We start from the raw sequence: 12,531 nt of genomic DNA on the forward strand, positions 1-12,531 counted from the left end.
TTTTCGCTTTCATAACTCTCGAAGCCGTAAATTGTTGGAAGTGGAATAAACGCCAGTGTCACAAGGAGTTTGCCAATGTTTTTTTTTTTAGGCGGGAAGACGACCGAGCACACAGGTACAACCCAGAGGTGAATGGCACCTTCAGACAGTCCTTGAATTTTAATCGCCAACACTGTGTTTGGACTTGTAAAGTCATAAAAAAATAACGGGGAAAAAACTACGAGCACCGGTATGCCAACGCGGTTGAATGAAAAGTGTATCCCTTGGCAGCAGAACGATTTTACGACACGCCAAAAATACAAATCAGAGAATGGAAGTGCCAGCCACTGCAACAGTTGTTTCAGCTGCCTGCTCGCGTCCTCACACTATTTTCACAAACTATTCAGGCCTCCAGCTGGAAACTTTCTGCTACATTTTAAAGTCTGTTCTATTTTAATCCTGAACTTTTGCAACAAGTTTCTTGCATCATGCCGCTGAGCAGTAACTGTTTCCAGTGCCCAGAGTTTAGAAGAGGCGTCCCGTTTCCCTGGGGTCCTTGCACACTGAGAGATGAGCCAAGTCCCACCAGGTTTTCCCCACTCCGTGGACTGGGCGGAGCTGGGAATATGATAATTTCCTGGGAGGAAGTGACCCAATGATGCTGGAATGCTAGGCAAGGGAAGGATTGTGTCTCCTCCGCTTCGCAGAAAGAGGGCGGTTTTCAAGCAAAGTTACCGGTAAAGCCGGCCGGCAAGATGCCCCACTTCACGGTGGTGCCAGTGGAGGACAAGCAGGCGGAGTATGACAGCCTGGAGGGGCTGAGCTGGGTGGACTACAGAGACACGGGTCAGGGATCCCGCGACCCCTATGACACCGTCAGCTCGGACGGTAAGTTATGCCCCGGGGGCTTCTACAAGTTTCCACCGGTCATGCTAACTTTCCTTTTCTAAAACGGAACACGTGTAAACGTCACCGTCTCTCCTACTGTCATGTCGCAATGCTAAGTCAGTCTAAAGAGGCGCCGAGGGATGCCACGACTAGTTTAACGACAATTTATCATTTTTCCCAGCTCTTTCTTGGTCTGCGACGAACGCGTTTTTCTTCCACTCTCTATGGCAGTGAGTCAGACTGGGTGTTTCGGGGGCGACGCTGCCGTGAAACTTTTACATCTTAAAGTAGCCTGGTGTTTGTGTTTCTGTTGTGGTCTTCGCGAAAATACTCCTCCTCCGGCGATGCGGAGGTAAATGGAGTGTTTCATTGGTGAAAAAAAAAGTTACATGACGGTCTCTAGATTGTCCCTCTGAGGCATGCTATGTGGTGGTCCATGAAGTGCCAATTTGCATAGGGTCCTCCTTTCATCTTTTTCGTCACAAGATGCAAGGCAGGTTCCCCATTTTATGGAAATGCTCCAGTGGAAAGCGCACAGATGTGCTCAACACATAACCAGAGCAGAAGTCTGCTGTCTGCTAAATATATCTATACCTGGGCTCATCAGAACTTGTTCATTTGTGATGTATGACTGGAGCGTAAAAGCAGTGCCAATGGTATTTCTGAAGGAGGAGGCTTTTAATGTTTTTTTTTGAACTTTTCACGTGTTTGCCTCAGAGTTGTCTGATTTTGTACATTCATGTTTTCCTTGATGCTGTTGCTGCAGCGCCCGTTGCCAACGTGGTGCAAAGATCCTACGCGCGCCGGTTCGCTTAAATACGCAGTGACGTTTGTAGTCTAGTGGTCGGCAGGCTGCGTGCCACGAAGGGATGTCTGTGCATGAAGTGTTCTGACTTCTGAGAATCCATCACTTCAGTTCCGTAAATGTGGCTGCTTCTGAGACATGCTCATTAAAAATCTCACTCGCGCAGGCTCTCGGATCGTAGGCAGCCAATCAGCTGCTGGGTGTTTGATGTTTGGAGGAGGGACCACCTGGCAACATCGAACTCTCCCGTTTTAACTGGACTTTGGAAAAAAAGGATAAAATGGGAGGGACACTGCTAAATATAACTGAAAACTCCCTTCTCCCTACATTTTGGTTTCAGTGAGCACGTGTTACATTCGATTGTTTAAGCCAATGGTTAAACCAAGCCTACGTTTTCATGTTGAATGAAATAATCTGTGGTTGATATAACAAGTAAGGTAGGCTTTTTAGGTCTACTATCTACAGACTAGTTCAGTTGTGTGTTATGAAAGGCATATTGTGTACACTACCAATACGTAAACAGGTTTTGGGTCAGTCCGTTGCATATCACTGCTTGACTTTCTTGTCCATACCCTGTCGCTAGTTTCTAATTCAATGGTATTCCCGATTCCTCTTCTTGTGTTTATACCTCCCCAGTGCCTAGCTTTGTTACCATCCATTGCCAGGGCCAGACACTGTCTAAAAAGTGGGCCACACGGTTGTTGTGGTTTTTTTTTTGTAGATCTTCTTTTTTTTTTTTTTTTTTTTTTTTTACTTAAGAAAAGTTTTATTAGGATTGTATGCAGACAGAAAATACAGGTAAGAACGTACAAATAAAGCATTCTACATAAAGGGTGATACAGAAAAACTGTTTGGAAAAAACACCTGAATATCTCAATATCGATGAGTGTTACTTTTTATGCATGATTTATTGTAGGTAGGGCTATTGCAGCAGCGGTGCGTCCATTGGGGCGTAGGGGCGTAGCCCCACCAGCCCTGCTTGGACCCGCGGCTGCAGTAAAATAATTAAAATAAATGTTTTGACTCACTGTGTATTTTAAATAAATTGTCACAATATTTTATCCGAGCGCCGCCGGGCAGCACCCGAATGAAACGGGAGTGCGCAGGGGGGGCGGGCTGGTGTGATGATTGACAGTCGACGACGAGCCTCCAAGAAGTATTGTTTTCTTTTCTCGCATGTATGCTTCGGGCAGCAACTTGCCCGAGCATGCGCACGAAAGTCCCCAGGGCCCTCACATAATCCCATTAGCTAGTAGAGGGGGGTGGGGGGGTTCAGGTTTATTCGTGCGGAGGGCCCTGGCGTTAAAAAGGTGACAGGGCGAGCAGTGTGTGTGCCCAGTGCCCTCCAAACCAATCCTGGCGCGCGCAGCACAGCAGGGGCAATCCATATTGGATGCCGAGCATGGGTGGCTCAGCCGCCCTGCACAATGGCCAATCACTGTCTCTGACTTAATGTAGTCATGCAGTGATTGGCCATTTTGCGGCTGTCGTTGGATCCGGTGGTTCACTCGCCTCGTGGTGTGTGAAGTAGACAGAGTGCCTTTGCAAATTGCTTGCCTGACGCATGAACCCGTCGTCGTGACAGTCACCAAGCAAGAGTACTTCAAGTTATTCTTCTATAGTGTGTGGTGAGTAGTACTACTAGTAGAGTATCATTCAGTACCTAGTAGTATGATGGATCGGATGTTACGGAGACTGTGCGTGCGACTGTGCAAAAGAAAGAAGCAGTCACTAAACGCCTAGGATGCCGGGCTGTAGAATGAGAGGCACGACAGACACATACTCTGTTACGGTAACACGTCAGACATATTCTCCTATAGATGCACTTGATGGTATATATACACACAGGACCAAGAAGCGACAATCACTGACACTGACGACGGGGAATATATTTATTTAGACGGAGTGACGACGCGGGGCACGGCTCGGGAAACAGACACCGAGGCAGTGAGTGAGGCACTCGTTCCCAGTTTGGAGAAACTTGTAAGGTATTACTACATCCGGTTAATATCGATTCCTCGTTTTGGGGTATTTATTGGGTGAAGGCAAGTACCTCTCATTAATTATCTTGCATTGGGAAGTCGAAGACTGGCATGCAGAAAGGGGCTTTACTTTTTACCGCACCTTTTTCCTTATGTATCAGAGGCTTTCAACACAGATGGCGTGCGGAAATTGGTCAGCGCACAATTGCAGGAGTGAGGTGTTTATTGTGAAACATGGAATTCTCGCGTTTTGGTTTTCCACAGGGATCGGAATCCACCTCCCCACCCGGAATCAGGTCCTACGCGAGGGACACTGAGGCACTGACATAACCACTGGGCCCAGAGACAGACCAACTCTTGAGTAGGGAGGGTCACCGTCTGGCATCTGGTCAAGATATTCAATCTCTCATTGTATTGTGGGACCTGCAGAAGGTACCCCTCTAACCTGTTGCTTTGCAGATAACACCAGACCCATGCAATACCATACGGCGCGCAAAACCCCGCAACGCCATACTAATTCAGAAGTGGGCCATGCAAAAAAACAAAAGCACTCTGACATTGGGAGACAGCGGAAAATGGACAAACACCGCGCCCTCCTGAGTAGATTCCAGTTTTCAGTTATTTCCACCCTTAACTGGAACGGGAAATCGCCCATCCCCCACAAAATACACACGCAAACAAGGCCGAAGAAATAGCTGGGATGTGTGTGTATAAGAACAAAATTACATAATTATAATCAGATAATGTTGGTTCCAGCTACAACAACGCATTGTACCATTAGAAATTATTGAATTAATATATATTTGTGTTTTTGTATGTGTGTGTGTGTGTGAACGTGAATACATGTAAATACAGCGAAGACATCCCTACTGCAGTAGTTAATTGTGTTATTGATATTAGGAAACGGCTAATAACACTTTGACGACGCTTTCTACAGGTTAGTCGACTTTTAATGTGGTGGTTTTAACGGCACATTGTTACATTCCAGGAGCACTGCATAATCCCTAACAAAAAAGGAAAAATCATTTTCTTCTGCCTGGTACAGCAACACCTGCCAACATAAGTCACTGTTGGACTCCACAGTGTTCATTTTCCTTTCGTTTGCAAACTATAAAAGCTATATTCGTGTAACGTCACACTATTGCTAGTGTAGCCTTTTACAGAGGGCTGTATTGCTTTAATAGCCAGCGCGGGCTCCAAAGAGCAGGATTAAGTTTCCGCGCCTCCCAGACGGGAGTGGACCTGGTCAACGTCTCGGACCCCGAGCTGCACACGTTTGTTGGAGACATTTATTATGGACTTTTCCAAGGAGGCAAAGTGCGCCAGTGTGGGGTGGGCTGGGCGGGAGGCGCTCCAAATTCACAAGTAAGTAAAGGTGTGGACTATTGCAGCCCGTAGACGAGCTCTGAGACGCACTTCAGTCGTGCCTTTGTCTGCACCATGTCGTGCTAAATAAATTAGTCCCTGGGGATCCTTTTACTTGGCGTGATCGCGGCTCTCAAGTGTAAAAGGCTGGTTGCGTCCCCAGGGGGACTTAATGATGAATGTAATAATTAATGGAAGCCCAGTCGTGGATTATAATGGGTAGAAAGAGAGTGGTCTTTGCTTGGATACATACCTGTATGTTATGTATATATGCTTGTCGTTCTTTCACACATGTACTGCATTTGGGTTGAATTAATAATTTATACATAAGGCCACCTCATCTTGAGGAATGGATTCTGGTTCCACCTTCCTTCATACTGTCCACGCCCGCACACTCTCCTCCTGGACAAGAATTCTATTGCATGACGTTTTTCTAGTACAGGGTTCGCCTCCCTTGCGCTATAGTGTATACATCTGCTTCCAATACACAAACTTTATTACAGTACCGACCAATGTAAATATAAATCTACAGATGTTCTGATCTTCTTGTGTTCTTATGAAATGCTAACTTTGTGATAACATTGTAAATATAAACAGCAAATGTGATATATTAATGCAATCTCTGTAACACGCTCTAGCGTTCTCCTTGATTATGTCCAAGCTACAGGAAACCTAAAGAAAAAGTGATTTAAATATACACAAATAAAACCGTGGGGATACTAAGCAAAGAAGCACGTTTTACAAAGAAGAGAAGGACATTTATAGCGCAAATGCAGCACTGTGGCTGAAGGACGTCGACATTCGCCCTATATTCTATCTTTAATATGGAATATATAGGTATGCATACATAAGAGCAGTGCAAGTGCTCGTAGATTCCCTTGCAACGTTCTCTCTTTCATGGCTACTTTCCCCATACATATGAAGGTATGCTTCCCAACAAGAACCACCACCATGGCACAAAGACTCCTCTCTGTGGCACAGAAGGGAAACCAGCCAAGAGGTTGCCTACAGTTTGCAAAACTGTCACCAGACGTTGTCAAGGGTGTCCCTGGAACCTCCAAGGCCTGGCACTGTGAACACTTTTCACAGGGTGACTAACACACAGTCAGGAAACACACTTGAGGCCATGGCTCTGTGCAAGGTATATGCAACATATAGACAATGAGGAGGGTTCCTGAAGAGGGTGGGCGCTGTCAGTGGCTGCACCCCAGTAGAGGCACCGAGGGCCTCTCTCTTGGTAAAGGTTCAAGCTACTCTCTTGGTAAAGGTTCAAGCTATAGGCATACAGCATGATTTAGGCTAGTGAGATCACAGCTTTCCCACTGAAGATGGAATGCATACATCTACTCAGGTGGTATATATCAAACACATCATTGTGTATATTGTGCAATGGCTGCCCCACACTAGCCAACCATGGCAAACACATATTATGTCCCCGTCTCCTAAAACGGAATCACCTGTTGGGTCCTTGAGGAAGGCCTGTTTGACAGGAAGCCATGGCATGTCCATGTTTTACATGTTTTCATTCTGTGTTGCTGACTTTCAGTTGAGGTTTTTAACATGTTTAAAATTGTCATGTAATGAATGAATACACTTTTATGTATTTTGCGTTAAAATGTATGCCGGATGTTAATTATTTATGGTTTAGCTGATCTGACTGCACTTTGTAAATTGTATGCATCCCTGTTTTCTATTATTGTGGTCTCTTCGAGATATGGAACTGTGTTGCTGGTGATGACTTTCTCCCATTACTGGTATGTATGTGAACTGCGTGGGGACACAAATCACTTTCTCTAGTCTGACGTCAACACTTGTGCCAGATTTAAAAGTTGGAAGGAGGAGTACCCTGGGTACAGTGAGAGATCATTGAGGTGAGGGTGAAGGAGTCTGAAGATTCTGCCTTGTAAGTGAAGGCCGGCTGATTGTTAGAGCTTTTGTTTCTAAAAGGGCCAATGCCATGCCTTGTCTCACTCAGGTGTTGTGTCAGTAACCTCATGCTCCTTGTGGAGGCACACGGAGGCTAGCTACACCTGAGATCTGCGCCCTAGAGATAACCCTGAACTTTGGCCACTCACGCTGCCACGGGGGTCTTGGTCTTTACACTTAATGCCACATTTTTATGATGGGTGAGGCTACTCCTCGTTCCAACCCCATTTGTACACTGGTGTTTCTGCACAGGCTCATATTGCTTCGATGAATGCTGGACTACTCTTTTTACATGCCTAGCATATCCCCAACCCCTTAAAAGCTCTGTTCTATAATAAGCCTGCATCTTTTGTCTTCGAAGCTTCATACCAAGCACCTTTTTATTTGATTATTATTCCTCTTTCCACTGCGGGCCCTTCTCTAACTACCTGGTGTTTGACTGTCCTTTGTGTCCTGACTTGCTTTTGATCACCTAAAATTGATGTACCTTGTCCAATAGAATACCGACATGGACTTGACTGTCTCAGCTTCTTCTTGAATAACCTCTCCCCTTAGTGAGCTTGGCTTGCAGTTTCTTTAAGATTTTCATGGATATTCTTTAAGAACTCTGAATTACTGGCGCTTATAGACATTTTACTACATTTTCCTACTTCTCAATCTTCAGCCAATGTCAATTGCCTTGTAATTACTCTACTACAGATAGGTTTTTATTGGTTGGTGTCATTTTCCGTACTAACTCGTTGTTATTGTGTCCTGCAGGACAGTGTCTAGTGTTTGTACATTTAGTGCTCCCACCAGCCACTGCTTGAGAACTGGCTTCCACACTCACCCCACACCTGTCAATCACAGGTGTCACCGGTTAGGTGACCTTGCTAATGAAAGTCTCAGAAGAGGGGGGCGCATTGTGCAAGCCCTGCTACCCCTGAACCAGCATTTCCATTGTATCGCGAGGCCTGCAGTGTTTTGCAACCTGCCGTGACCGATTGAGATGCCTACTGCACCCCTAGTGGCAGTTTGCCACACAGCAGCCGCGGTGCGTCCATTTGTGCCCAGTTAAAATATTGCTATGTGGGCGATCAGTTTTGTCCAAAGCTGCTCCATGTGCTTTGTATGTATGTATGTGTGTGTGTGTGTGTGTGTATGTATATAAATATATACATACATACACACACACACAATTGAGCAGCACTTTCTCCTTCGTTGTGGTTGAATCATTTAGTCCATATTCAAAACAGTTTGTTAATGACTGTTCAGCGAGTAGGTGAATGTCCCTGTTAAGGATATCACGTACCTTAAAGAAATGAGGTGTCTGCAGTGAATCAGAAAATGTAGTGCTCCCCCACCCTCAAACCTTTACATCCATTTTAGCTTATAAGTTATTGTCTTGTGCATTGTTTTGTTAATATTCGCCTTGAAGCTAGGCTTCCTCCTGCACTTTGTGTGTTATAAATAAATACAAGGGTTTACTCTGGGTACGGATCCTGAGACCTCGCATCCCACAAGGAGTGGTCTACTTACTTTTCTAGGGTTATGTGCAGTGCTTAATTTGAACCGGTGGCTGCAGGTTGGTCCCACCGGCAGTTGTTTTTGGGGACCACCACTTAATAAATCTCTCCGCGCCTATCAAAAATGAATTTGTCTGTAATGTAAAACTCTCCAATACCTTCGGGAAGAGTTCGCTTTGTACAAAACTGCAAAAGTAATCTGTCTTGCCCGTTTTTTGTTTTTTTTAGAACAAAAGCTTTATTGTACAACCTTAATCTATAGACACGTCCCAGTGCTAGCAGTATGTAGACACTGGGAGTGATATGTCATGCGTGCCACATGTCGCTGTCCTGATGAATAACACAGACACACTAATGTGTGGCCTTGTCACCAGGACTGAGGGCACACCCGATCTGTTTTTCTCCAGCTGTCCGATTCGACGTGACACGCGTTCCGTTTACTAACATGAACTGCTGCTCATTAGGAATAGGGAACTTGGTGCCTGGGGGTCTGTTCTGTTGGTCTGTGTGCCTGGGGGTCTGTTTTTCTGTGTGCCTGGGGGTCTGTTTTTCTGTGTGCATGAGGGTCTGTTCTGTGTGCATGGGGGTCTGTTGTTCTGTGTGCATGGGGGTCTGTTGTTCTGTGTGCATGGGGGTCTGTTGTTCTGTGTGCATGGGGGTCTGTTGTTCTGTGTGCATGGGGGTCTGTTCTGTGTGCCTGGGGGTCTGTTGTTCTGTGTGCATGGGGGTCTGTTGTTCTGTGTGCATGGGGGTCTGCTGTTCTGTGTGTATGGGGGTGTGTGTTGTTCTGTGTGTGGGGGGTCTGTTCTGTGTTCCTGGGGGTCTCTTGTTCTGTGTGCCAGGGGGCCGGTTGTTCAGTGTGCCAGGGGGCCGGTTGTTCAGTGTCCCTGGGGTGGTCTGTTGTTCTGTGTGCATGGGGGTCTGTTGTTCTGTGTGCATGGGGGTCTGTTGTTCTGTGTACATGGGGGTCTGTTGTTCTGTGTGTGGGGGGGTCTCTTGTTCTGTTTGCCTGGGGTCTGTTGTTCTGTCGGCATGGGGGTCTGCCCGATGGTATGTATGCATGTGGTACTATAGGTGTGTTAGTCTGAGAGTGCATGGATGTTTACATGCATGTATCATCTATGTCGAGTCAACATGTGCTTGGATGGTGTGTATCTGTATTTACTATAAAAGTCAAACACATTCGCTTTGCCAATATTTGGATTTCATCTCACTTCAAAAGCAAATTTAAAGTCTAATTTTACGCCCACTTTACCTCTCAGCCTTGGTCATGGTTCCTCTAGAGAGATAACGGATGCAGAAATCTGACATTAATAGAAACAGAGTGGCTGGCTTTTATCTGGTATAAATGCTATCCCCAAGGCCTGTGAGTATGAGTTTTTATGAAATTGCATTTCTGCATGTTGCCTAGCTGCAGGGAGGAGGTTAATATTGTTGTGTAGATATCTCAGTGCACAGGCGGCTGTGGCAAATTACTCAGGACATAAATACAGTGGGGAGTTCATTGCATTGATCGTAATTCTTTTCCCAAACACATGTAAACTCAAACATTCTCACACATGCAAACAGCCAAAAACACCAGCACATGTAAACGCAAACCTGCTCACACATGCAAACAGCCACAAACACCAGCACATGTAAACTCAACCATACTCACACATGCGCACAGCCACAAACACCAGAGACCAACAAGCAGACAACCACATCCACTCACTTATTCTGATAATGGGAAGTTCCAGGCTCAAGCATGCGTACCGGAGGGCCCTAGAACAGGTGAGGTGCCAAAGATATAAAGACAACACTCCTAGCATTACAGAGTGAAGCTCATTCTCTTTCCGGGTTTTTCAAAGCTGTTCCGCTTAGAAAAGGGTCAGTTCCTCTTGAGCATTCCTCAAGAGTGACTCGCAGAGTAGCTACAGCAAGAGTCACGTGCTGCTTCCTGGGTGTATAGGCCTATGGGGAAGGCATATGAGTCATCAGTCATTGCTTCATAGGTTCCTCGCAGTGACCGTGTGTAGGAACTGTATAATTTGATCATTCAATAGTCCTATTGTATGGCTAAGCAGACCTTGAAGTTCAGATTTTTTCTTTTTTGAGTTTTATATAGCGCGAACTAGACCTGAGACATCGGTTATCGGAGCGCTTTACATGAGCACCAGTTTCGTTATAGATGAACACCTTCATTTTTTTATTGGTAGGCACGGGGAGATTAAGTGATTTGCCCTGAATCACAGGATGTAGAGTGTTGTTGCTGAGACTCTAACCAGGTTACCCAGCTTCGAAGCCGACCACTCTAGCCGAAAGGCTACATCCTCTCCCCTTGATTGTTGATTGTAGTCAATCGGTCACAATTATGCAGCTCTCCTGTACGGATCGCTCATAGTGTTCTATTTACTTAATAAAAAATGTTTGGGGAAAACAACAAAAATGTTTGCCCATATAACGTTATTTTGTATTGCACGTTCTTTAAATGCCATTGTCGACATCCGCCATGCCGCTGTGCTTTTTCCTTGAGGCACATGTCTTTTCAATGCCATCTGAAATTCCTGCAGAGATTGGATGGGCCACATATTGGGTGATGTGGAGTTGCAGTGTAGAAGGACAGAGATGTAAAAGTCCCAGAACTAGGAGGCATACATGGTGGCTTTGGTGTTGTTTGAAGGTTGTGATTGGTGAATCTAAAGTTCCGAGTTGGTGTGTAGCATGGTAGGGTGTCAGGGAGTAGGTTGAATGCCATGTCATTTGCTGATTTGTATGTCCATGTAAGTGGTTTGAATACGGTCCTGTTCTTGAAAGTCAGCCAGTTGGCCTGGTGACAGGATTCAGTCTGAGCATAATAGGATGGAATGTATGAAGCTCTGTGGTTATACTGAATAAGCAGCTACCTATGTTATGCCATCTATTAATGTAATAACTGCACTTTCACAATTGCTTTATTAACCTTCCTGCTTTCTCAAATTTGCTTGAAAGTGCACGATTTTTCTTCTTTTTTTTCAAAATTTTCTGGGGGGGGTTATCCCCCCAAACCCCCCTTTTGGGGTTCGGGCTCGCTCGCTACGCTCGCTCGCTACGGTGCTGTATGCAAATCACTTTGCGCCCCACCACTTTCAAATGTCACCCACCGCCCCTGCTATTAAGTGATGTGCCCAGAATCATTGGATTTTGAGCTGATTCAAGTTCAAGTTCGGGCATTTGTATAGCGCACTGCTCACCCAGAGGGTCTCAAGACGCTTGGGGAAAGGGGTTCATTATTTGTCGAATAGCCAGGTTTTAAGATCTTTTCTGAAGGAGATGTGGTTTTGGGTAAGGCGGAGGTGAGTGGGGAGTGAGTTCCAGGTCTTGGCGGCAAGGAAGGAGAAGGATCTACCGCCCATGGTGGATTTTCAGATGCGCGGGACGGCGGCAAGGGCTTGATTGGACGATCTTAGTTGGCGGGTGGGTTTGTAGAAGGACATGCGAGTGTTGAGGCATTCGGGTCCTAGATTGTAGAGGGCCTTGTGTGCATGGGTGAGAAGGCGGAATGTAATTCATTTGTTGACGGGAAGCCAGTGGAGGTCTCTTAGGTGTTCGGTGATGTGATCTTGGCGAGGGAGGTCTAATATGAGTCTCGCTGATGCGTTCTGGATGTGTTGGAGTTTTTTCTGTGATTTTGCTGTGATTCCGGCATATAGTGTGTTACCATAATCCAGTCGACTCGTGACCAGTGCGTGTGTGATGGTCTTTCTTGTCTCGAGGGGGATTCAGCGGAAGATCTTTTTGAGAATGCGAAGTACGTTGAAGCAAGAGGATGAGACTGCGTTGACTTGTCTGGTCATTGAGAGAGAGGAGTCTAGGATGAAGCCAAGGTTACGTGCATGGTCTGTGGGTGTGGGTGCTGTGCCCAGAGCGGAAGGCCACCAAGAGTCGTCCCAACAGAGGGGGAAGATCCTAGGATGAGCACTTCCGTTTTGTCTGAGTTGAGTTTTAGGCGGCTGTGTTTCATCCATTCGGCTACATCTTTCATGCCTTCGTGAAGATTGGTTTTGGCGGTGTTAGGGTCTTTGTTGAGGGAGAGGATTAACTGGGTGTCGTCGGCGTAAGA

At 45.9% G+C, this 12,531-nt stretch overlaps 1 protein-coding gene across 1 annotated transcript in view; it reads left to right on the forward strand.

Annotated features, from left to right (window-relative positions):
* Nucleotides 1–612: 612 nt before the first annotated feature.
* SLC12A4 (solute carrier family 12 member 4) overlaps nucleotides 613–12,531 on the forward strand; it is a 533,265-nt gene continuing 521,346 nt past the window's right edge. Inside the window, exon 1 of the mRNA XM_086945194.1 lies at nucleotides 613–867. Coding sequence (XP_086801320.1) covers nucleotides 735–867 — 133 coding nt within the window. The 5' untranslated portion in view covers nucleotides 613–734. The remainder of the gene's footprint in view (nucleotides 868–12,531) is intronic.

The sequence above is a fragment of the Lissotriton vulgaris genome, chromosome 12, assembly GCF_964263255.1.
Source record: "Lissotriton vulgaris chromosome 12, aLisVul1.2, whole genome shotgun sequence".
Lineage (NCBI taxonomy): Eukaryota > Metazoa > Chordata > Amphibia > Caudata > Salamandridae > Lissotriton > Lissotriton vulgaris.